The following is a 26,523-nucleotide window of genomic DNA, read 5'->3' as shown; positions in this document are numbered from 1 at the left end:
TGAAGTGAGATGGTGGAGTGTGTAATAAATGAAGTGAGATGGTAGAGTTGATTGAAGGTGAGTCTTTTTGACTTTTGATTTTTTGTTTTAGTTTATTTTAATGTAGATAATGACATTTTGATGTAATTTTGATGAAGAAGAGGGTAAAATTGTATGACCAAATATGGAAAATTCTAAAAGTAACTCTTAAACTGGGACGAACTTTTATGGCAAAAAGTGACTCTTAATCTGGGACTGAGGGAGTAAAACAAATTTATGTAATATCCATTGCTGGCAAATTATGTGAGTAGTATAGTATTGTTAGTAAATAAAACAAATGCTAATGTGTTAAGAAAAGAGAAACGAAAACATGATTGAAATGAGTTATAGAATATGTAATCAAATAATATTAGTGAAAATGTTAATGAAATTGATATATTCAGTAATTTTTAGTATATAGTATTAATTTAATGATAAATATGATTGAAATGAGTTATAGAATATGAGGAGACATCTTTATCATATATACTAGAGTAATAATAGTGGACAAATGCAATAAATTAGTTTTAAGTTGAATCTCAGTATATTTTCGTTAATAATATGTTTTGGAGTGATTGGATTGATGGAATGATTCTTCTAAGATAAGCAGCTGCAAGTTTAATTTTTGACAAACCTTGATTCAAGTTATACGTACAGAAGTTCCCTTTAAAAATCAGCTGCTTAACAATCAATGCAAATTACACAAGATCAAAACATAGTATTTTGTACAAATAATCCATTCACCAAAAAAAAAGAAAAAAAACTAAAAACTAATCAAACCACAGCCATCAATATCAAAGCTCATCCTCTTCCTCCTCATAAACAATCACCTCCCTCTCCTTCTCCTCAAGATACCCATACTTCCTCATCACATACAACGCCGCCCTAGTCATGTTTCCGACGAACACCACCGCCATCAGCAACAGCCACAGGATCACCGACACCCTCGCCACGTGGTACACCGTGTTCTCCACATGCTTGGGCGTCATGTTGATCAGCGTGACAAAGTACGTGAGCGTCTGGGCCGATATCGCGATCCACATCGTCACCATCTGGGTCCACATCCACCTCCTCCGCCTCATCGGGAGCCCGCTCACCTGCAGCAGGATTATGCTCAGGGACGCGAGGAACGCGATCGTGTTGAACACCATGTACTGCCCGTACTTGTCCGGGAGCGTGTAGGCCATCACGGACTGCCCGGCCTTGTGGGCCTTGTCCGCCCGGGCCGTCCCGTTAGGGTTGCCCGCGAAGTCTCCCTGCCAGACTCCGCCTGGCGGGGAGAGGCCGGCTTGGAATGCCACGGTGGCCGTGAGGGAAGCGACGATCATCACCGCGCTCCTCTTCCGCCCCAGCCAGTCCGTGTGCTTGTGTTTCTTCGGCTGCATATTCGCGGAGAGCTTAGACGACGACGGTTTCATGCTTTTTTTCGAGCTTTGCGATGCTGCATTGTGTTGATGTTCTAGACATTGCTTGATCTCCAAATCCCTCAAATCTCCTGGGTTTTGCAGGAGCAGATCCAGGGCTGTCAACCCGGCGGCGTTTCGTGCTCCGTTTTCGATTCTCGTGTTATCGATCAAATACTCGACAATCTGCGAGAGATTTCAGAATATAGGTCTTAATTCGCTGACCTGTCACAATTCCCTGACCTTTCACCATATGGGATCGAGGCATGCGAATTTTTCAGAATTTGGATTTTTTAGTTTTTCAAAATTAGCTCAAGATCAATTATTCTAGTAAAATTAACCATCTATATTCAATTAAATGCTACCAAACTCAACATTCAATTCAATTTAACCCTATCAAATTTGCCATTAAAGTCAGTTTAATCCAATTAAACCCAAAAAAGAAGCTAAAATTAAAAAAAAAATAAAAAAATCACAAACCTCAAGCTGTTTCTTCTCAACAGCAAGATGAAGAACAGTATTCCCATTTTGATCCTTCCAATTCACCAATCGATCATCTCCTCCCTCCAAAAACTGCAGTATCGCCTTCATCGCCTCCACCCGATTATACTTCACACACAGATGCAAGCAGCTCTCTCCTCCGCCGCTAATCGCCGCCGCCGCCGCCGGATCCGCCTTCAGCAGCTCCTCCAGCACCGCCGTCCGCCCCTTGATCGCCGCCAGATGCACCGGATTCCTCCCCTCCCCGTCGCGGGCGCCGCACATCGATGAATCCGCCGCGACCAGCTCCCTCACCATCTCCGCATCCCCCTTCGCCGCCGCCAGATGAAGCGCCGACGAGCCGCTCGAGCTCACCGATTTCGAGAGCTCGGGGTTCGCGCTGAGAAGCTTCTTCGCGAATTCCAGGTGGCCTAGGAGCGCCGCCGCGTGGAGAGGATTTTCAGGAGTGGTGGAGATCTCCGGCGATTGGAGAATTTGCGGATTTTCCTTTAGGATTTGCGATAGGAGCTGCACCGATCCGCTCATTGCTGCTTCGTACAGGTTTTTGAGCTGAATCTGAATCTTCTGATCATCTTCTTCTTGTTTGTTCTGATCTAGCAATCTCATCAGCTCAATTCTTTCTCTCATTACGCAGAGTTCAACGCGCACAAATTCGATTGAAGAATTTTGGGGGAATTTTGTTCCCTTTAGCCCGCCAATTTGGGCTTTAGAGTCAACGCTATGCAGATTATAAATTAATTAAGATAATTATTAGAGGAAAATGATTATAATATTCTTCATCTAGAAAAATTGCGACGACCATAAATATCATAGCCAGATACTGTAGTTCATCAACTTTGAAGTGGTTAGTAATTGTTTGTGGGATAAAACGAAGAAATCTGAAGCTTTGCGAAATTGCTCACAAACTGTTCGACATTTTGCTTGTATGAACATTCCATTTCATGTTCTTATATCTAAATCCCATATTTGTATGTTGCCTTTTGCAGCTTCAGATGTTTGTCGTGGGGCTGGGTAAAATCGAATTTATAGAAAAAATGTGAGGATTTGAGTCAGAAGAAATCAAAATTGCTGCTTCTCGAAGGTTTGCATCTTTTAGAGATTTGATAATTTTGATCATGAATTAGCAGTCTCAGTTCTATGATAAATTGCTCTTAACCTGTTTGGTACTTCATACTACCTGCTTGTGTGAACATTTTATTTCTTGTAAGTTTAGATATTTCAAACAATAGATTCATAGAGTAAAACCAGAGACAATGTTGAACATGAATATGATACAGCAGTACTAATTTTCACACATGAATTGCAAGCATAGGAAACTAGATAGATGTGCTTTCAGATAAATGAAAATAAAAATCTCAATTTTGACTGCTGATTTTGATCAGTTGGTTCATTTCCACCTCATTCCTAAACCTTCTAGGCCTCCAAATAACAACACCTCTGTTCTTCAACCACTTGTCGATCAAACGAATCGTGTTCCCGAAAAGCAAAATCCCCATCACACTGCACCACACAATTAGCGAGATCTCAATGACCTTGCTCAGTGACCTCCGATCCTTCTTTGGAGTCACCACAGTAATCGATATGGCATAGGTTGCCGCGGTCATGGTAACCGTGACCCACATGATCACCATCAGGATCCACATGAACAGCGGCCGCCTGAAGGGCAGGCCGCTAATGAGCAGCAGGATTGTGCTGAGAGACGTTACGAAGGCCACTGTGTTGGTGCGCATGAAGTTTTTGAACGCCCGCTCGCTTTTGTAGGCCATCACGGCCTCCCCTGCTTTGTGTGGATTATCCACGAGGGTGCCGTTGTCATGGTGTATGAAGTCTTCCTGCCAGACGCCCCCTGGAGGGGTCACCCCAGCTTGGAAAGCCATGGTTGCTATGAGGATCGCAACCACCATTATGGAGTCTCGTTTCTTGGTCAACCACTTCACCGGCTGGGTGTCTCTGTGTTTTTTTTTTAATCTGTTGAACCCGTGGCACAGAACATGGGCGACTCCAGAATCTTCTTGTGCCTCGGGTTGGATTTGTTCGTAAAGGGACTTCGCTGTTTGGCCATTGGAGTTCATTGCGTTGATATCCACGTTGTCATTTTGGAGTAGAGACTCTATAATCTGCAATATAATGTGTTTATGTTCTTGATTATAGGTAAAGAAGGTGTTACAGATCAATCATTCAGATGCTCTTTCTTCTATTTATCAGGTATACATTTCATTTCATTTATATTCCAATGAAATATTGAATGATCTTGATTTATTGTTCATAACTTAAATTCATAATGGAATTAGGTAAAACTGATAGCTCAAAAAGTTAATCCACATTAGGAAGCATCTATTCTTTTGAATATAGGCTAACATGCTAATTGAAAAAGCTTTACTTAACATATGAAACATTAACTGAATCCAAAAATAATAAAATGAATGAAACTATTGGAAAATTTGTTTACCTCATTCTTTCTCCCAGCTACTGCCATATGCAAAATGGTGTCACCATCACCATTCTTTGCATTGATCAGCTCTTTCACTTCTCTCATCAAAACCCTCAAAGCCCCCAGCTGGCCATGTTCGACGCACAAATGCAGGGCGTTGAGGCCTCGGCCCACCTTATGCCGAGCAGCCAGAGGAGCAACGGAGACGAGCTCCTCCAGCAGCTGGACCCGCCCCTTTATTGCCGCAAGATGGACAGGGTTGCGGCCCTGAGAGTCGCGGGACAGGCACATATCTGGTGCTGCACCGATCAGCCTTTTCACGATCTCCATGTCGCCCCGTGCCGATGCGATGTGGAGAGGCGACGATTGCTGAGAGTTGAGCTCTTCAGCAAGGCGAGGGCTGTGGCTCAAGATCTCCAAAACATAGGGTAGATGCCCTTTTAATGCTGCTACATGGAGAGGTGTGTTGTTTGGACTTGTGTAGGACACTCTCTCTAAGAGAGATGCATCCTTTCGAAGTAGTTGGCGCAGAGCTTCTACATCTCCTTTTGCTGCGCTCTCGTAGAGCATCTCCATCTCTCCCTCTCTCTAAATTACACAAGTTCTTGATGAACTTCCCCAAATGTAGGTAGTCTTTTATTTATGGTTATCATAAGGTTGACTCCTGATTACCCCTCCGTCAATGATTTAATAAACATAAAAGAAATTGAGTGTAAAATATTAGTGAAATATGAATCTAGAGTTTATATATAATGATTTAGTGAAGAGTGTCCCCTTATCAAAATGGTTGAAAACAACACGAGGAGTTATAGTAGTTTGCCAGCAAAATATTATGGAGAGAACATGCTACTTTCGTCCACTAAAAATAGTCTCAATAGGAAAATTTGATAAAGTAAGAGAGATAGAAGGAACATCCTCGTATAAACCAACTCAATGGTTTTCTTTATTACTTAATTATGCGATGGGGAATTAAATATACACCAAAAGTAATGTAGTGGTAAATATAAGCAAATTAGAAAAGAGTTAGTTTGACTGCATTTGTAATGGACAACTAGATTGTCACACAGCTGTTTAATTTGGTCGATTATGGGAAACAAAACAATGGTTGCTACTTGTTAGGACTTGGTCATGATTGAATTTCTGTGTCATTTTCATTAAGAGGACATTACTAGGAAAGCAACTACGCCTAGAGCTGCCCAAGGTTTATCGAATCGGCGGTTAAAACCGTAACCGCGTTCCGAACCGAAACTGCAAAAAATATCCCGAACCGAAACCGTGAATTTTAGAACCGTGGTTCGGTTCAGGTTTCAAATTTTTTGAACCGAAACCGCGACCGAACTGCTGGTTCCGGACGGTTCCGAACCGACGGTTTCACGGTTCCGAACCGCCAATGCAATGATAAATTTAAACATAGTTAATCCTTATATTAAAACTATACTCCATTGAATAAAACATTGTTGAATGATCCAGTTTATGAGTTTTATACTTATATGTTCATTTTTAGATTTGGTAATATCCGTAGAAACAATAATGTGGGACAAAATTTTGTAGCAAAAATAACTTTATAATACTATTTGGTAAAATTGGATGGTAATTTGAAAAACATAAGAGAAAAGATAATAGAATAAAAATAACTAAATTACAAGATGGGGTCATAGAGTGTGGTTAAGGTAATAACTTTATAATACTATTTCCGATTTTATTAATTAACATAGTTTTTTTGTACGTATGGAGTCTATGGAGTATGGATCATTATTAATAAATATTTATCGAACATTTTTTAATAAAACTTAGAAGAACTGATTACTTTAAATAAAGCATAATACTCAAATTAACATTGGATAATGAATTTATAGTCTTCAAAATTGATTAGTTGAGTCTTCAAAAATCAAAATTGATTGGTTGGCGTTGGGCAATGGCTGCACTATTCAAAATTGATTGCACAAAACACCATTTCTTTTATTTTTATTTATTTATTTATTTTGTTCTTAAATATTGATTTTAAATTCAAATTGGATCTCATTTCACTCTATTTTTATCTATAAATATTCCTCTCTATCCTCACTTACACTCACGATCATTTTAGTGTTAACAAGAATTTATCTCTTCAATTTAAACTATCCATTTCCTTGTTCCAATTTATTTTATAATTTCAAACTATATGGCAAAAAAAAATTAAGAAAAAAAACCGTGAAACCGCAAAACCGAACCTAAACCGCTACGAACCGTTCAAAAACCGGCGGTTCGGAATCGAAACCGTGAAACAGCCTCACGGTTCGGTTCCGGTTCCATATTTTCCAAAATCGAAACAGGGGGTTCATGAACTGTGGGCAGGTCTACCTACGCCCATTTGTTACTTCTTGGCACGTTCATTTTTTACTCTTCTTTCAAGAAGAATAAGTCAGTATGGGCCAATCTTCAAATTCGACAAATTTATGAGGCATATTTTTATATTATTAAGTCAACACCATATTTCATGAATCAGGGCATGAAAACAATAATTCAGACTAAATAATATAGACCTCATTACTAGCAGCATATGATCAAAATTAATGTAAAGATTTCTATTTGTGTTGGGTTGGGAGAATTGTACATTTTCAAGAGTTTTGTGATAATCAAAACCACTTTCAAAATTTGTTGGAAATATCAGAATTTTCCCATAGTTCATGAAAACCAATATCCCAAATATTGTCACTTACCGTGAAAGATTGACTAATACTAGTATTTGTTATTAACAGATTTATCTTCTCATATCATTTTCACTCCCATTGATTGTGCATGTGTGCTTCAACTTGTTATTAACAAAATTTGATTTGTTATTAACAAAATTTGTTGGAAATATCACAATTTTCCCATAGTCAACACATTGAACATATATTCGATTTGAGTTCTTCAACTAAATTAATAGCCAGATGATAAGAAATTACAAGGAAAGCTTCTTTGTCTACATCAATTTTGTTCATTTTGACTAGGTCCAATTAATTTTGGCCTTACTAATCCTTTTCACTGCTTTGTTATATTTTTGGACCACGTCTGATTGGTTTCCTATTTCTTGGCCCGCACCTTGTTTATGGTTCTAGGCCTACTCGGAGTCATGGTCAACGATTCTGAGACCACTAACAGTTGCACCAGTTACCAATCGATAAATGAGCTTAAGAAAAATTCCATTCCAACGTTGATCAATGGACAAAATTAGCTCAAGATCAATCAATTATTCTAGTAAATTAACCATCTATATTCAATTAAATGCTCAACATTAAATTTAATTCAACCCTACCAAATTGGCCATTGAAGTCAGTTTAGAGCATCCGCAATGGTCGGCTAGCGACCGGCTAGCCGATTCGTCGCGCTAGCCGATCGGCTAGCCGAACCATTGCAATCGGCCAGAGCGAAATCGGCTAGCGGATCGGCGTGGGCTGGCCGAAGCGCTGGCCGATCGGCTAGCCGCCATTGTGGCGGCCCGATCGGCCAGCGATCGGCACGCGATTTTCGTTTCATTTTCATTTGCACAACTTGTTTTAACGAGTTTTCTCTCTCTCTAACTTTCTGTACAAGAGCATCATCGAGCGATGAATCACAACAACGAGTCCAGTCCAGCGACGAGTGGATCTCAGACTCCCACGGTACCTGTGGGATCTGGGTGGGGGCAGATGGGCCCGGGGTTTAACATCCCTTGGGATCAGATGATGGGGATGATGGCTGGTGCGCCGGGGGGGGGGGGGGGGGGGGGGGCGATGGGGGGAACCAGGGGGGTATGCCGGGCGGCGGGCAGTCAGCACCCGGGTGTGGGGGGTATGCCCCAGATGCAGCAGCAGATGATGGGGATGATGTGGCAGGGCGGGATGCAGGGGGGGATGCAGCACGGTATGCATCCCGGGATGCAGGGGGGGTGCAGGGGTCACCGGGAGGGGACACGGTATATTGGCCCTCGCTTGATTTTTTGACAGCTTCGTCTCACACGTCGACCCCAGTGGAGACGCAGTTCTCTGGCGATGACCTTCTGTCATTGCACGATATGGGGATCGATCTCGGGGAAGATGATACTCCCGTTCCAGCGACGCGGGCCGCGCCGAAGAAGAAGACGGGGGGGAAGGGGAAGGGCAAGGCGGTCGGCGAGTCATCGCAGCCCGCTGCCCCTGGCCGGAGGAAGTGGACGGAGGATGAGTACGCCGGGGAGGCCAAGGGGTGGTTGGAGGTGTGCGACGATCCGCTGGTTGCGAACAACCAGCGGGTCGTCAACATGTGGTCGAAGATCAGAGCTGCCTATAGGAGGCACTGCCCGCACGGGAAGGACTTCAGCAACGAGGAGGTCCGGAAGGGGTGGGAGCGCACCAGGGCCGCGGTGGGCCGTTTTGCGAATTTGTACGCCAACGCCCTCCGTCAGCTCAGAAGTGGGCAGAATGAGGACGACGCCCGGAGGATAGCCGCGAGTCAGTTCCCCTTGGAGGGGAAGTATAAGGAGTTCACCTTCTGGGAGTGCTTCTTGTTGTTGAAGGACTCCGAGAAGTTCCGGGCGGGGTGCGACGCTGGGTGGCCGAAGAAGCAGCGACTGAACTATAGCGGCGACTACAGCGGCAGCAGCGGCGGATCCCACGACCTCCACCCGGATGCTGAGGAATTTCCATCCCCTCCTTCATTTACTGGACGCCCCCACCCGGTTGGACAGAAGCGGGCGCAGCGGGCTGCGAGGGGCGGATCCCCCCTATCGCCCCGCGAGGTCCAGTCCTCCGCCCTCCCACCCGCCCCACTCGAGTACACTCTCCATTCGCGGGCTCAGATGTACAAGGTCTTCTAAGAGTGGAAGAACGCCACTGACCCCACGGAGAAGATGTTTCTTCACGAGATGCTCGAGAGCATGCGTGTTGATTTGGAGATCGCGAGGGCTCGGCTAGGGGGTTCCGACGTGGGCTCAGATACCACGGGTGGCGGCAGCGGCGGCGGCAATGAGGAGTAGAGAGTGGCGGGGCTCGTGTGTTGAAGCCCTTTTTTTTTAAAAAAAAATCATGTACTTTTTTTTAAAATCTTTGTACTTTTTTTTAATGGAATGGATTATTTTTCCCGTATATGTGTCGTAAATTTAATTCCGTAATTTAATCGTAATTTTAATTCCGTAAATGTAGTATATTTTGAATTATTTTTATTGCGGCTGACCTATGGCGGGCCTAAATCTGATGTGACAGGTGGATTTTTTAGTGTTGCTGACGTGGCAGGGGAGAGAATGGCCGGCCTATGGCTGGTCTAAGCACCATTGTGGATGCTTTAATCCTATTAGGCCCAAAAAAGAAGCTAAAATAAAAATAAAAAAATAAAAAAATCACAAACCTGAAGCTGTTTCTTCACAACTGCAAGATGAAGAACAGTATTCCAATTCACCAATCGATCATCTCCCTCCTCCAAAAACTGCAGTATCACCTTCATCGCTTCCACGCGGTTATACTTCACACACAGATGCAAGCAGCTCTCTCCGCCGCCGCCGTCGGATCCGCCTTCAGCAGCTCCTCCAGCACCGCCGTCCGCCCCTTGATCGCCGCCAGATGCACCGGATTCCTCCCCTCCCCGTCGCGGGCGCCGCACATCGATGAATCTGCCGATACCAGCTCCTTCACCATCTCGCATCCCCCTTCGCCGCCGCCAGATGAAGCGCCGACGAGCCGCTCGAGCTCACCGATTTCGAGAGCTCGGGGTTCGCGCTGAGAAGCTTCTTCGCGAATTCTAGGTGGCCTAGGAGCGCCGCGGCGTGGAGAGGATTTTCAGGAGCGGTGGAGATCTCCGACGATTGGAGAATTTGCGGATTTTCCTTTAGGATTTGCGATAGGAGCTGCACCGATCCGCTCATCGCTGCTTCGTACAGAGTTCAACGTTCACAAATTCGATTGAAGAATTTTGGGGGAATTTTGTTCACCTTTAGCCCGCCAATTTGGGCTTTAGAGTCAACGCTACGCAGAATATAAATTAATTCAGATAATTATTAGAAGAAAATGATTATAATATTCTTCATCTAGAAAACGTGCAACGACCATAAATTCATAGCTAGACACTGAAGACCATCAAATTTGAAGTGGTAGCAGTTAGAACAGTAGTTTATACTAGTTGTTAGCCATATGATACACAGAGATTTGAGGCTATCCGAAATTGCTCACAAACTGTTCGACACTTTGCTTGTATGAACATTGTAATTCATGTTCTTAATTTATTGACTTTTGCAGCTTGAGGTGTTCATCAATAGGGCTGGGAAAAGTCGAATTTACCAAATCGTGATGGAAAAATTTGAGGATTTGAGTAAGAAGAAATCAAAATTGCTGCTTCTCGAAGGTTTGCAATTTTTTGAGATTTGATTATTTTGACCATGAACTAACATTCCAGTGATAAATTGCTCAAAACCTGCTTGCTACTTTGCTTGTTTGAACATTTTCATTCTCGTAAAAACCAGAGAACATGTGAAAATTCAAGCGTTGAACATGAAAATGATAGAATACTAATTTTCATACATGAATTTCAAGCATAGGAAACTAGATAGATGTGCTTTCAGATAAATGAAAATAAAAATCTCAATTTTGACTGCTGATTTTGATCAGTTGGTTCATTTCCACCTCATGCCTAAACCTTCTAGGCCTCCATATAACAACACCTCTGTTCTTCAACCACTTGTCGATCAAACGAATCGTGTTCCCGACAAGCAAAATCCCCATCACACTGCACCACACAATTAGCGAGATCTCAATGACATTGCTCAGTGACCTCCGATCCTTCTTTGGAGTCACCACAGTAATCGATATGGCATAGGTTGCCGCGGTCATGGTAACCGTGACCCACATGATCACCATCAGGATCCACATGAACAGCGGCCGCCTGAAGGGCAGGCCGCTAATGAGCAGCAGGATTGTGCTGAGAGACGTTACGAAGGCCACAGTGTTGGTGCGCATGAAGTTTTTGAACGCCCGTTCGCTTTTGTAGGCCATCACGGCCTCCCCTGCTTTGTGTGGATTAGCCACGAGGGTGCCGTTGTCATAGTGTGTGAAGTCTTCCTGCCAGACGCCCCCTGGAGGGGTCACCCCGGCCTGGAAAGCCATGGTTGCTATGAGGATCGCAACCACCATTATGGAGTCTCGTTTCTTGGTCAACCACTTCACCGGCTGGGTGTCTCTGTGTTTGTTTTTTAATCTGTTGAGCCCGTGGCACAGAACATGGGCGACTCCAGAATCTTCTTGTGCCTCGGGTTGGATTTGTTCGTAAAGGGACTTTGCTGTTTGGCCATTGGCGTTCTTTGCATAGATATCCACGTTGTCGTCTTCCCATAGATACTGTGTAATCTGCAATATTATGTGTTTATGTTCTTGATTATAGGTAAAGAAGATGTTACAGATCAATCATTCAGATGCTTTTACTCCTATTTATCAGGTATGCATTTCATGTTCTTCAGTCTTGATCCTATGTAGTAATATTCATGTTCCAATGAAATATTGAATGATCTTCATTTATTGTTCATAACAAAAATTCATAATGTAATTAGGCAAAACTGATAGCTCAAAAAGTCAATCCACATTATTGAAGCATCTATTCTTTTAAATATAGGCTAAAATGCTAGTTCAAAAAGCTTTATTTAACATATGAAACATTAACTGAATCCAAAAATAATAAAATGAATGATACCTATAAAACAAAAAATAATGACAAATAAAACTATAGAAAATTTTGTTTACCTGAGTATTTCTTCCAGCTACTGCCATGTGCAAAATGGTGTCACCATCATCATTCTTTGCATTGATCAGCTCTTTCACTTCCGTCACCAAAACCTTCAAAGCCCCAAGCTGGCCATGTTCAACGCACAAATGCAGGGCGTTGAGGCCTCGACCCACCTTCTGCCGAGCAGCCAGAGGAGCTTGTCTTACAAGCTCCTCCAGCATCTTGTCCCGGCCCTTTATGGCCGCAAGATGGACAGGGTTCCGGCCCTGAGAGTCGCGGGACAGGCACATATCTGGTGCTTTAACGATCAGCTTTTTCGCGATCTCCACATTGCCCTGTGCTGAGGCGATGTGGAGAGGCGACGATTGCTGAGAGTTGAGCTCTTCAGCAAGGCGAGGGCTGAGCCTCAAGATCTCCTCAACATAGAGTAGATGCCCTTTTAATGCTGCTATATGGAGAGGAGTGTTGTTTTGAGCTGTGTAGGAAACTCTTTCTAGGAGAAATGCATCTTTTTGATGTAGTTTGCGCAGAGCTTCTACATCTCCTTTTGCTGCGCTCTCGTAGAGCATTTCCATCTCTCTCTCTCAAATAATTGCTCAATTTCTTGATGAACTTCTCCAAATGTAGGTAGAATTGATGTTTTATTTATGGTTGTCATAAGGTTGACTTGGGGTTGACTCCCCCGTCCATGATGTAAGAAACGTAAAAGAAATTGAGTGGAAATGTTAGTTATATATGAATCCCGTGTTTGTATATATAATGATTTAGTGAACCGTGGTTGAAAACAACACGAGAAGTTATTGTTGTTTGTATATAATGATTTATGAAGAGAACATGTTACTTTCGTCCACTAAAAATAGTCTTAATAGAGGAGTAAATGCAGATGTGGTAAAGTATCGTATAGATAAGAGGGTATTAAATGCAGAATTGGTAAATTATCATATAGATAAGAAGGAACATGCTCGTCATAGACCAACTCAATGGTTTTCTTTATTACTCCTTATTTATGCAATGGGAATTTAAATATAAGCAAATTAGAAGAGGAAATGGTTGTTAGGACTTGGTCGTGATTAAATTTATGTGACATTTTCTTGAAGAGGAAATGAAATTACTAGGAAAGCGCTTCTTGGTTGTTAGAACTTTTTACTTTTTATTTTTAAGAAGAATGAAATAAGTGATTCCCACTATGGGTCAATCTTTAAATTCAACAAATTTATGAGGCACAATTTTATATTATTAAAAGCTCATATCAGTCAAGGCCAGAATTCAAAAATTAGGTTTCATGTGCATAATTCAGACTAAAAATAGCATAGACCTCATGACTAACCACATTAGATTAAAATCAGTTGAAAAAAAATTCTATTTGTGTTGGGTTGGGAGAATTGTAGATTTTCAAGAGTTTGTAATAATCAAAACCACTTTCAAAATTTGTTGGAAATATCAGAATTTTCTCATAATTTATGATTTATATAACCAATATCCTATATATTTTTACTTACCGTGAAAGATGTGACTGATATTTGTACTTAAAACGATTTATATTTTTATATCTTTTATTGTGCATTTGGGCTGGCCCAACACATTAAACATGATGATTAAGATATTTGATCTGAGTTCTTTAACTAACTTAATAACCAGATTATAGGAAATTACAAGGAAAGCTTCTTTGTCCACATCAATCTTGTTCATTTTGACTAGGTCTAATTAATTTTATTCTTACTAATCATTTTCACTGCTTTGCTATATTTTTGGACCATGTCGGATTATTTTTGTGGTTATTTTTTATGAGGCTTGGTTTCCTATTTCTTGGCCCGCACCTTGTTTATAGTTCCAGGCCTAATCGGAGTCATGGTCAATGATTCTGAGACCACTGACCGCTGCACCATTTCCAATTTGACGAGTCTCAAGTTAGTTTAGTACTTTAGTTGTATTTCACATCGTGTTATTTCACCTTAGTCGAGTTATTTTCCTTTTTATCAAAAAAACAAAATATCAATCACTCTTATTTTATTATATCTTAGTATTTCATTTTATCTTCATTTGACTTACTAAATGGAATATAGTAACTTTTTTTAAATTTTGTACCTGATAAAAACAGATGGAACAGATGGAATATTATTTTATGAAAAAGAAAATTGGTTTGTTTATGTTTTTGTTTTTACTTCTAGTGTTTTTATCTATTTTCTTTGAATCTTGCGTCATATATTGCATTTAATATGAGGTTATTCTCTAGAGTTTATGATTTTCAACACCTTTTGTTTTTTTCCTGATATTTTAAATATCCAAATATACGAATTAAATTTTCTTTTTCTATTATTCAAATACAAGTAATCTTAGTTCTTTTATCTAAATACATATACTCCTTGTTATGAATAAAAGTAACACTTTTTAAAAAAAATAATTGTTGTAAAAGAATTGTTATAAACTTGTATAACCAATAAAAATAGAACAAAAGTAATTGTTCTTATACCTAAAAGTTGTTATGTCAATCAACTACCAACATACTTATCCAACACATTTTGATAACTCACAACATCAAGCACCAAGCCACTACTTCTCATTCGATCAAACACATTTCCCACCTCATTCACCAAGCCTCTTTCACTCATCTCCTTCACAAAACCTTCAAAGCTCTCTCTCTTCATCACCAACCCCTCACCAATCATCTCCTCCAAGAGATCCACCGCCTTCTCCACGTCTCCGCCCACACACTTCGCTCGTATCAACAAACTATACAACGTGGCATCTAGGCAATGCCCGTCTCGAATCATGTCATCAACAACAATGTCGACGTCCTCCATCCTCCCCTCGCATCCAACAAGCCCGGCTATCACCATGCTGTAGGACACGAAGTTGGGGCGACAACCCCACTGCGCCATCTGCTTCAAGAAACGAACGCCTTTATCAAACTCTCGTAACTTAACGAGACTCCTCAACACACTATTGCAGTTGGTTAAGCTCGGAACAATGCCTCTACCCTTCATTTCTTTCAGCAGGGCAATAGCCTCGTCCGGCCTCCCGATCTTGCAGTACTCGTTGACGACCACCGAGTATGACTTGAGATCAAGGCTCATCCCAAGGCTAACCATCTCTTTGAAATGGCTGATGGCTTCGTCGGTTCTCCCGGCCATGCAATACCCCTTGAGCAAGCTCGTGTGAGTCACGATGTTGTCCCTCACCCCAGCCAGCCTCATCCTGCTCATCATCCTCTTTGCCTCGTCCACGTCACCATTCACACACAGCCCGTTTATCAAAGCGTTGTATGTTAACAAATTAGGCTCACATTTGGCCTTGTCCACCATTTCATCAAAGCAATTCAAAGCATTCTCAGTTTCCCCCTTTTTGCAGTATCCATCGATCAAGATACTGTATGTGATCACGTCGGGTTTGCAAGCGTCGTCTTCATCAGCCATCTGATCCATGATTCTCCGAGCTCTTTCCACTAAACCATTCTTGCACAAACCGTTGATTATAGCGTTATAACTCCTCGAATTTCTCTCCGGCATTTCGTCGAACAGTTTCTCTGCATAATCAGCATTTCCCACTTTGCTCAATCCGACGATCATCGTCGTGTAAGTCGAAACATCAGGGATCACAAAGCTCGATTTAATCACAACATTCGCAAAAAAGCCCCAAGCCTGTTTCACTCTATGATTCTTAACAAGAATGCCTAACAAAGAATTGAAAGAAAACAAACAGCCCCCAAATTCGTCGCTTTTCGCCTGATTAAAAAGCGTTGCACACGATTTCAGGTGCCCCAAATCGCCGTGGGCTTTGATAAACTTACCCACCATAAAGTCCGAAAATTTACCGTGGGATTTGAGCAAATCGGCAGCTAATGAGAACAATTTGTGAGTGAGGAGTTTGTCGGCGATGGCGATGTAGCAGAAGTGGGAGTGGGAGTAATTGTTAGGGTTTGGAACCGGGTTTGACGCCCAATTGAAGAAGAAGAGGGAATGGTAAGGGTTTGGCTGTTTTTTGATGACTTCGAGCACGAAATCCTGCGTTAGATAATGCGAGAATTGATTGAGCATTGCAGGATTGGGGTTTTGGTGGAATTGGGGGTTTTGAGGGTTAATCGATAGGAGTTGAGATTTTACGGCGGCGATGACTGAGCTTGCATCGGAGAGTGTTGTGGAAAGGGGATGATGCAAACGGCGAGCTGCGGCTGCGGCTGCGGCGGCGGCGGCGGTGGTCATATTTGCTGTATATCGCCGTCGTTCAGCACCTGAGATTTGTGCCTGATTGATTCGGAGAAGTATAAATCAATAGATTATTGAATTTTGATTTAACATTCATATCTATTTTTACTACTATTATGATTTTATTTTATTTACCCACCCTCAATTAACAATCCTCGATCAATTCTTGGGATAATTACACTTTACATACGAAATGTTTTACCAATGTTTCAATTGAGTATAAAATGTTTTAAGTTAACAAATACTATCATACAAAAAGTTTGATTAGTGTTGCAAATTAGTACATTCCGTCTAAAAATCACTAACATCGTTACTTTTTCTTATTTTCCATCCTTTCGACTCTAAAATTAGCTACAAATATTAGCCGAGAGTTAAATGTGAATTCATTGTTTAATAAAATGCCCATATGGCAATGCATAAGGTATTATTTAGAGAAATAATATCATGTTTTTTAGGGCATAATTTTGGAGAAAAATAAGAAAAAGTAATAGTGTTGGTGATTTTTAGATGGAACGTACTAATTCGTAACATTAATCAAACTTTTTATATGATATTTGTTAACTTAAAATATTTTGTACTCAATTGAAACATTGGTGAAACATTTTGTACATAGATTGTAATTACCCCTCAATTTTTTCTCAACTGTTTTATTAATTTTAACAACTCACATTGCCATAGAAATAAATTATCTGGGGTCAATATAGATTTTAATGTGTAACTAGTAAAATTAGAGGTGTAACTAGTAAAATTAGAGAGAAATAGAAAAAATAGTTGTAATTGTGTAGTGGATTGTGAGATCCATAAATGATAAAGGAAAAAGAGAAAAATGTTTGTATAAATGTATATAGATTATTTCTATGTGACGAATGAAAAAGGAAACATGGTCTATTTCTATAGGGCGGAACTATCTGCAGTCTCGTATACAGAAGTATAACACACTCGTAATCCTTATACTCCTATTATTTTGATTCTAATTCCCAAAAACTACTTTCATCTTAAATTTATCATCACCAAAACACATTGAATTCCAATTTCCAAACATCACTTCATCTCTATTTCTCAATTTATACACTTCAAAAACTACATATATGAAGTGTATCCAACATTGATAAGTAGCTATGAATGTCTTCCACTAATAAACATTTACTAACATTTCATATTTTTATACACAGTATAATCTTTATACATATATAACCATCTGAGCTATTCCAACTATCACCACACCAACTACTTCTCTTGATAGAAGGCGGCAAGCTCTCCTTCGAGGCGCTGCTTCTCCCCCACGAGGCGCGATCTCTCGGCCCCACCAGCCGAGCTGATGCTATTCGACACCTTCGCTATCTCGTTCTTGAGGCTCTTTATCTGAACGAGAAGCGAAAACGACTTCAATATAACACATATACCATTGTTTTGCCTAATTCTCCTAAAAAAGAAAAATCTATACCTTTCTATAAGGCCACCTTTCCATGCCTTCCTTCCTACAAATACCCTTGATTGCAGAAGCGCAAAGCTTCATCTCCTTCGCCGCATCATTGATTGGGAGATGGAAGTACTTAGCCAAATCTTTCAATTTCATCTTCCCTGCTCTCTCCCTCTGCCCCACACAATCACAATCATTAGAATTTTTTTGATTGTTTTGAGCAAATTTATGTATGATTGACAAACCTGTGAAGCAATGTAGCTCTTAGGTGGATTCACCCCATTCGCGTCTTCCTGTTCCTCTTCATCTTCCGGGATTTCTTGGCCCGCGTTGTTGTTTCCTGCATTGAGGTATTAAGCATCGATCAGCGTATGTCTTTTAGGGTTAATTTGCCTATAAAATCACGTACTGGTTGTTTGGTCAAATTCTGGTCTGTCAAAATTTGAATGACAAACCACGAATTTTCAGAAATTTACTATTGTCACGTGACGGTTTTTTTGGGCTAATGCAATATCGTTATGGTTATGGCGGGAAAATTAAAAATTTATTGAAACTTCGTGATTCGACACAAGAGGTATGGGAGTAACTAGAAAAGAATTATTTTTTGTAATTTTGTAGGCAATTAACCCTTTTTTTTTGTTATCAAGAGTTGAAGGTAAATTCGGAGTTTGGTTTTCGACCTGGTGAGGAAGTTTGCTGATGGAGATAACCGGTGAGCAACGCGTCGTAGAAGGTGGAGAGAGGATCTTGCAGCATTGTACAGCCTTCAAGTGCTCGTTCATTGCAGTATTGAATCAAGAATTGCTTCACATTGTCCATACTTTCATTGCAAAAACTAAATGCCCAATTTTCATAATGTAAGTACTAATGTTCATTAAGTTGAAAATTAAAAAAAAAAAAAAAAAAAAAAAAAAACAAGAAAAATTGGCAACTTACTCAAACATATAAAATTCATGATTTTGAGATGTTTGATTGTTGTCATATCTCTCAAGCACAGCATGGCTTATGATGCCTAATCTTCCATGAATTCCAAGCTTGAACACTTGACACCCTGTCAAATTTTAGATAAAATTCTTAAATTAAAATTGAAAAAAATTACTTATATCATAATTCTTCAGCATCAATGTTTTAAAATCGGACCGAACCAGCAAATTCAACCATTGATAGACCACTAGTAAGACCAGTTCGATCAGTTGAACCATGAATCAATAATTTTCCCAGTTCGCTTACCGATATAATTTTTAACACTAGTTAGAATAATAAATTGATAATATATTAATATACCATTGACATGGAAAATATCTCTGAGCGTTTGGCAACAACTGCAACTATGCGGAGCCGGCGGAACCGGCCAGACCGGGATGCGAACCGGGTTTCCAAAGACCGGCTGTGGAGGAAAACCGGCAAATTGCGCGGATCCGTGACTCGAATTTTCGTTAGCGGAATGCAATTGAGGAGAATCATCGGTGCTTTGATTACCGCCGCCGCTCAAATCCTCGAGCATTCCGTCTATGAGATCGTCGAGGGAAGGATTGTCGGCGCCATCGTAGTTGATTTCATCGAGAAACTGCAACTGTTCGGCGGTGGGGAAGGGTTGGTGATTGTGCGGAAGAGCGGAGATTTGGTCCGCCATTTTTTGTCGGCGGCCGCGGTGGTTGCGACGCTTGGCGTGAACCAAGCGCCGCGGCTTCGGGCTGCGTCGGGTTTGGTGTTTTGCAGTGGATTTTGTGATCGGAATTGAAGGGATTGAGAAATTGGGGAAATGAGAAATTGAATGAAAGTTAGTTATTTGGAGGGAAGAGGAATAGAATGGCGGGAATGCTGTGGCGGTTAATAACCGTTTTTTCAAATAATAATAATAATAAATTAATTAATTAATTAATATTTTGGTTTATTGTTACTTTTGACGACGCTGAGATGCCTCATTTGCGATTTGCAAAATTGTATGTTTTGCCCTTTCACTTAATTAATAGTCTGGATTATAAGTTTATTATTATAAAATTGATAAAAGATTTTAAAAAATTAAAAAAATGGTATATACAAACCAAAATAAAGAAATACAATTATTTACTGTGGAAGAAATATAAGTAATAAAGTGGAAGGACTGGGAAATTAAACATTGTGCGCAATTACCCACAACGAATTGTCCATATCGCATACTGACGATATAACTTTGGTGCGGCGCATATGAATCTCAGATACTATAATTGTATAGATATTAAATGTTTTTTTCCAAACTGATTATAATTCTGAATACATTATTTAGACGAATTTATAAAACCAAAATTGAACTGTCACATTCAAAAGGCCATGAAAAAATTTCCAACAATATTAAATTTTATAATTTTAAAAATGATGAGAAAACTAAAATTTCACCAAATTTCATTTTCTAGCAAATTGGGCCTGAAAATTTTGAAACACGAAGAAGATAAATTGGGCCGAAATCGTGCTTAAATTTAACTATATAAACCACGTAGGATTTGGGCCTTTGTCAATTTACAGCAAACTTGGGCCTTTTTTTCAAAGTCCAATTCATTTAGATTATAATTTTTTTGCGCCTTGACAATTCTACAAATATAAAATATATACAAATTTTCTTATTTTATGAATAAAAATTATTTCCATTAAATTTTTTTCTACAAATTTATGTTTAACTCTCGTCATATGTATAAAATATTTTATATGACAAACATGCACACCACACCACAACAATTATAGGACATTTGGTATGGACATGAGGCTTTGAAAAAGAATTGACAATGATATGTTACCCAATTCCAAGACAATTCAAATTACCATAATCACAATAAGACAAAATAGTTCAATTTTGGCTATGTGAGAAGCTTAAAACATAAATGAAAATTGATATTTATATATATTTATAAATGAAGCAAATAAAAAACATATGGTCATTTTCGCATTGATGTGGTGGGTCGTGTAACATAGAGGACATAAATACGTGACAGCCATAAATTGAATGATAATTAATTAAGTGAGACCAAGGTGCATACATATGTATAAGCAAATGTATTAATTGGGTAATTAGATACATGCATGCACATTGATAATATGTATAGGGATGTGGGTGTTTGATGGGGTGCGCATGCACCGCACGTGACACCGTTTCAGCCGACAACTCGTGTTCGCACGTGGAGAGAGAGAGAGAGAGATGCTATCGTTTTTGGAAAAAGAACACATTCTTTTCCTATCAAGATTTCACCTTTGTAATTTTGTTTGAACCATTTTTTTTTCTCTCTAAATAATTCAAGAATTTGAGCAATGAAAATGAATAAGAACCTTAGTATTGATACTCCCTCCATTCATCATTAGGAGTTCCATTTGTTGGTGGTACGGGTTTTATGAAATGTTAAGAAAAGTGGGTGGAAAAAAGTTAGTGGAATAGGGTCCTACTTGTATATATTAGTTTTAAATAAAATGTGAGTGGAATAAGTTAGTGGAAGGTGGGATCCTATTACCATTTATGGTAAAAGTGAACCAGGACTCCTATTCACGGACGGACTAAAATAGAAAAATGGGACTCCTATTCACGGACTGACTAAAATAGAAAAATGGGACTCCTATTCGCGGACAGAAGGAGTATTAATTTAATTTGATCGAACCAATAAGATTTCAGCCATGATATAATCTGTGGACTTACTTACGCAACATTTTTTAACGATGCCATGTTGTATGCAGACTGCAGCGAAAGATCGTCACATTAACCTAAATTAAATACTTTATGATTTATACTAAGGAAAAAAGGTGTAAACGGAGAAAACGGGAGATAAGATAGAAAAGAGTTTGGAGAATAAAATTATTTAATTTAATATAATACGACATTGTTTCGTTGTCTAGATAGATCGCGGTCATCGTTATGGTTGTTGTCTGTTAACAGGGACGGATCCAGAAAATTATAGTAGGAGGGGTAAAAATATTAATATATAAATAAACAAATATAAAAATATACCAAAATATAATATATTAATATATAAATAAACAAATATAAAGACAAATTAGGTCTTTCTCTATTTTATAAGACTTTGTGTACTTTAATTTGGGGAAAGGGAAAAGAAATATTTTATTATAGTGAAAAAGTGGCATGAATATTTAGAAGAAGGGGCAAGTGACTTTCTTTTTCTTTTAATGAAGGGGGAAAATTAGTGTTAGAACATTATAATAAATTATATCTATATGTATACATGTCAATGGAATGGAAAGTTGAGCTAGGGCAATTGCCCCTTCTCACTATACATTACATCCGTCCCTGTGTGATAATGCAATATAAGTAAGTTGTATCAAGCCATGCCAGCCTCATAATCTTGATTGGTTACAAAATCAAAACAAATCAGTCGTTCAATAATGCTGAGTTTTAAATTTGGGTATTTATTCATGCATTTATCATACTTTTTAAAATCAAAGATAAAAAAAATGGTTCTAATCGCATTGACAACAAGAAGGATTTTTTTTTATGAGAATAAATAGGGTTCAATATAGTACTCCATTTACTTTTAAAAATAATACAAATATTAATTTATGGAGGATAAGAACTGTACATATAAGAACAAAAATAGGTAGTCAGTGCTCACTGTAATTGTTAGTACTATTAATTAATTAATGCAACAATAAATACACAACAGCAAAATCCGTCTATCAATTTAATTTTATACTATACATGTGTGTGTTGGATTATTTTTTTGAATAAATATATGTAATAGTGGAATCCGTCTATAATTATAATAAGTTCTTAATTAGTAGTATGTCACTTTTATTCTAGTGGGTAAATATTTTTATTATTGGAGAAATTATAATAGTGGAATGGTCCCCCAACAATTTAGTTTGGTCATTGGGATCTCCACACTTCACGTAATTCGATATATATATTTGTATATATCCAAACCAACCAATCTTTTAAATACTCAAAACACATGTACAAAGAGTAACGATAGTGACACTGTCTCTGTTTCTTATCCACGCCTGAATAGTACACAACCCTTCTAATAAGGCAACCTCAACCCCCTCGAAAAACGACGTCGGTTGGCGTAACATAGGTCTTATTTAATTGTTCGAAAACTGACAACTAGTGTAGTAACATAGGTCGTCTTTAATTGTTCAAATATACTCCCTCTGTTCCATAGTAATGGAGTCCTTTCTTTTCGGCACGGAGATTAAGAAAAATTGTGTTAGATGAGTTAAGTAAAGGGAGAATAAAGTGAAAAATGAAAAAGGTAGAGAAATGAAGAGAGAAAAAAGTAAGAGAGAATAAATATGTGTGCAAAATGTGTTGACATTTACTAAAAAGAGAAATGACTCTATTACTATGGAACGTACCGAAATGGCAAAATGACTCTATTACTATGGAACAGAAGGAGTATGTAGTTGTGAGTTCGATATATTTGCTAAAGGAGATAGTCGAGGCCTTTTATCGTTGTACATTTTTAGTTGTTTGTTAGTTGATTTTTGTCTTTTGTTAGCATCTGTGTTGCTCCCTTTTTGACCGAGGTATTAATTTTGTGCATTTTTTATTGTTATTATTATTGGTGGCTTTGTTCGCTTGTTCCTGGTCCTGGATTTGAGAATTTAATATTAATCGGAAAGGAAAATTTTTAAAATTAGAGAGAATAGAGTCCACTCATCAAAGAAAAATATTATGAAAATTTCATGAGACAAGATAAAATGTATTGTGGGTTAATTTTATTTATTGTTTTGATCAATTGGAAAATTGAGCAAGTGAAGAGTTTCCATATAAAAATAAAAATAATTAACTGAGAAGTTGAAATTTGTACGTCATGCAAGAGGTTCCTAGCAAAACTACAACGGTAAAATCACACAAAAGTTCATATTTGTTTCTTTTTTACTATTATTTTCTCAAAATGAGAGTCCTAAAAAAGATAGTGCAATTCAATCATTTGTGCAATGAACTACTAAATCAAGAATATATAATTCCAATTATGCCAAATTTCGAAGTTGGTCAAAGAGAAAGAAAAAGTTTGAGTGGAAGAAGAAACACAATATGGCCCATATGTCTAATAAACGAGTATTTTATATTCAAAGGAAAAAGAAATTAAAGTGATGTATAGTGGGATGGTAAAATTAGTCAATTAAGGTAAGGTTTATTAGTCAATAGTCAAAGAGTAAAGACTAAAGAGTACTATTTGCATACTTAATGTGTGACAAAGCCATACCCCATGATCTTTGTATTGATCCCAAAAAGGATTGTTATTTAACTTATTATAACTTGGATTCCATCTTCAATTGGGATATTTAAATATTTTAATTGAGATACCAATAATATATTTAATACTTAAAACAAATCTTTTGTTCTTGATTTCTTTCTCTAATTTCATTGTCTCCTAATCCTCCAACTCCTGATAATTTGGTCTTCATTTGTATTATTTTAGTGAGTGCTAAAGATGACTCTGAACAATTTAACAAAATTACCAAAAGATAATAGTCATTTAATTATGAATTTTAGTTAAATTCTGGCTTGTTTAAAGATTTTTTTTAATTGAAATATTAAACCATAGTTTCAATTTTTTTCTTAATTTTTCCATCCATAGACATATTTTAGTGATGTTAAAAATGACAATATTGTAATAAAATAAGAAAAGAAATACTCCCTTCGTCCCACAAAGGTTGTCCCATTTTTCCATTTCGGTTCATCCCACAAAGTTTGTCTCATTTCACTTTTTATTATTTTTAGTAGTAGACCTCATATTCCACTAACTCATTCTTACTCACATTTTATTATAAAACTAATATATAAAAGTAGGACCCACATTTCACTAATTTTTTCAACTCACTTTTCATTACATTTCTTAAAATCCGTGCCCAGTCAAAATGGGACAATCTTTGTGGGACGGAGGGAGTAAGAAATTAAGGAATGCCCATAAAAATTACATATTAAAAAAAAAACACGTCTTCTGAAAATTATTAAAAGACTATATTTTATGTATGGATGAGAGTCATGAGACAATTGCGAAAATCTAAACTTTGTAATTTAATATTTCAATTTCAAAGGTCATGAGACATACTAAAATTTGACCAAATTTCATAATATAAATGACTATTATCTCTATTAACAACAGATTAAAAGTAAAAACAATGCTTTAATAAGCCCCAGTTCTAGCTACCCAAAACACACTTTTACTAAATATAAGTAGCTAAAGAAAAGGACGATCGAATGAGATCGATTAGAAGCTTTTTGAATGCAAAATCTTCTTAAAAAATCATACTTTGCTACTTACAAATGTATAAAAAAACAAATAAATCAGATTCTCAATCAACAAAACCCCAACATATCGACCAAAACGCAGAGGTCTCTGCTTAGAAAGTGATGTTGCCTCAAAAAAACATATCCTTTGTACATAATATAACATCCAAAATTAAATAAATTAATGTGCATTAACCTATCCCAAAAAAAAAAGAGGAAAAAGCATGTGATCTTGGTAAGGATTATGGAGGCAAATATCTGGCAATCCACGAACCAAAATGCCCCATTTTCTGATTTTAATTAATTAACTCAAATATTTCACTTTCTTGTTTGTGTTTAAGTTTAATGATGTTTGTGTTTCCACACACCTCCATGCCCTCATGTTTCTCACTTGAGATTGCGACGATAACGTGTGTGTTAGGTCGTTATTGTATGCTTGAATTGCGCATACGACAGATAGAGGTGGGGTCGGCGGCCCCATCGTTGACCAGTGATTAGGGAAATTATTTATTTAATTTTGTCTTTTCAATTGTTGTCGACTCTGAATTTTGTTTCTTTATCGCTCACTACGTATTTTTCGTGTAGGTTGGTGTTTTATAAATGGTATATTCGTTAATAAAAAACATTTGACTTCTTGCATGAAAAATCTAATTAAAATGAAATTAATAGACATTTATATTATTCTTAGATTTTTGTCCATGCTGCCTTGATCGCGACTGGTGAGCAAACTCTTGATATCACCAAACAATATGGAACCAACTGGAAGAAAATACACAAAAATAAAATATTAATGAATCATATTTTAAAGTATTAGTATATTATTAATTAGTATTTTATTGTATTTTTAAATTATTTGATGGCTCGTAATCCCAAACTTACTAAGTACAGTATGATTTACAATTTAAATTTTAACCCAAAAGTAAAAATTTAATGACGTTGCAATGATAATAAATGTGCTCTTATGATTTACTTTTTGTAAATTGTACATAATCTTTGACCGATTTAATTGACCTAGTTTAAATTTATCCCATTTATAGGCTCCTCTGCCATGCTGTGAAAATTTGAACATCAATATTTACCTTTTTTAGCCAATGCGTTGAGTTTTAATAAATTCAGATATGATGGTTTAATGGTGAGAAATATTCAGTTTGAATAGTGGAAATCAATAATTCACTATTTATTTGTTTGGCTGATTTTTTAGAAAATTTTAAATTTTGGTTAAATTCGTGGACACAATTTTAAAAATTGGCAGTAAAATCACGAATTTTACAATTTTATAATAAAATGAGATATTCAAACTGCTGCATCTTTTAAATTATTAAATAACAACCCAAAAAATCCATTAAGTATTTTCATAATTAGCAATAAAATAGAACCAACTATAGAATATTTTTTTCTGGCCGTGTGCAGTTTTATTGATAACGAATAATAATCAGTTTGGTAGGAAAAATTATTCAACGCGTTACAAATTAAATTATCTAATAGTAGAACATGCAATTAAGTACATTATATAATTAAATAAATTAGGTGTGTTAATTGAGTAGGGATAAAGATGAGTCCAACTTGTTTCACCAAACCTCCTAAAACTTTAAAGGATAAAATACAAATACAATTTATTGTTTGCAGTTAAAACCGAACAGTTTTTGCTTGTAAAT

The 26,523-nt window shown here is 38.0% G+C and overlaps 5 protein-coding genes and 1 long non-coding RNA gene across 6 annotated transcripts; 1 reads left to right on the top strand and 5 right to left on the bottom strand.

Annotated features, from left to right (window-relative positions):
• Nucleotides 1-657: 657 nt before the first annotated feature.
• Nucleotides 658-3,026, bottom strand: LOC125214813 (uncharacterized). Its single transcript, XM_048115977.2, has 2 exons — nucleotides 1,902-3,026; nucleotides 658-1,607 (listed from the first exon to the last, which is right to left on the bottom strand). Exons 1-2 carry the CDS (start codon nucleotides 2,547-2,549, stop codon nucleotides 813-815), a joined length of 1,443 nt encoding a protein of 480 aa, XP_047971934.2. The 5' UTR covers nucleotides 2,550-3,026; the 3' UTR covers nucleotides 658-812.
• Nucleotides 2,335-12,776, top strand: LOC125214815 (uncharacterized). The gene is made up of 3 exons (XR_016136987.1): nucleotides 2,335-2,462; nucleotides 10,560-11,751; nucleotides 12,071-12,776. It is a non-coding gene; the product is annotated as an uncharacterized LOC125214815 (long non-coding RNA).
• On the bottom strand, nucleotides 3,137-5,547 carry LOC125214814 (uncharacterized). The gene is made up of 2 exons (XM_048115979.2): nucleotides 4,372-5,547; nucleotides 3,137-4,039 (listed from the first exon to the last, which is right to left on the bottom strand). Exons 1-2 carry the CDS (start codon nucleotides 4,927-4,929, stop codon nucleotides 3,278-3,280), a joined length of 1,320 nt encoding a protein of 439 aa, XP_047971936.2. The 5' UTR covers nucleotides 4,930-5,547; the 3' UTR covers nucleotides 3,137-3,277.
• Nucleotides 10,888-12,611, bottom strand: LOC148929942 (uncharacterized). The gene is made up of 2 exons (XM_089068085.1): nucleotides 12,054-12,611; nucleotides 10,888-11,663 (listed from the first exon to the last, which is right to left on the bottom strand). The coding sequence occupies exons 1-2, from the start codon at nucleotides 12,609-12,611 to the stop codon at nucleotides 10,902-10,904; spliced, it is 1,320 nt and encodes a 439-aa protein (XP_088924211.1). The 3' UTR covers nucleotides 10,888-10,901.
• Nucleotides 12,777-14,476: 1,700 nt separating the features above from the next.
• LOC125212881 (uncharacterized) lies at nucleotides 14,477-16,272 on the bottom strand. Its single transcript, XM_048113167.2, has one exon. It carries the CDS (start codon nucleotides 16,233-16,235, stop codon nucleotides 14,526-14,528), a length of 1,710 nt encoding a protein of 569 aa, XP_047969124.2. The 5' UTR covers nucleotides 16,236-16,272; the 3' UTR covers nucleotides 14,477-14,525.
• A 1,080-nt stretch (nucleotides 16,273-17,352) lies between these two features.
• Nucleotides 17,353-19,387, bottom strand: LOC125214764 (uncharacterized). The gene is made up of 6 exons (XM_048115907.2): nucleotides 18,943-19,387; nucleotides 18,595-18,709; nucleotides 18,339-18,493; nucleotides 17,904-17,998; nucleotides 17,683-17,832; nucleotides 17,353-17,600 (listed from the first exon to the last, which is right to left on the bottom strand). The coding sequence occupies exons 1-6, from the start codon at nucleotides 19,289-19,291 to the stop codon at nucleotides 17,466-17,468; spliced, it is 999 nt and encodes a 332-aa protein (XP_047971864.2). The 5' UTR covers nucleotides 19,292-19,387; the 3' UTR covers nucleotides 17,353-17,465.
• Nucleotides 19,388-26,523: the final 7,136 nt, after the last annotated feature.

Source organism: Salvia hispanica, chromosome 3 (genome assembly GCF_029641045.1).
Source record: "Salvia hispanica isolate PSC_SH4W2 chromosome 3, Shi_PSC_v1, whole genome shotgun sequence".
NCBI lineage: Eukaryota > Viridiplantae > Streptophyta > Magnoliopsida > Lamiales > Lamiaceae > Salvia > Salvia hispanica.
Note: the sequence above shows the minus strand (reverse complement) of the source record. Positions and strands in the feature narration are given on the sequence as shown.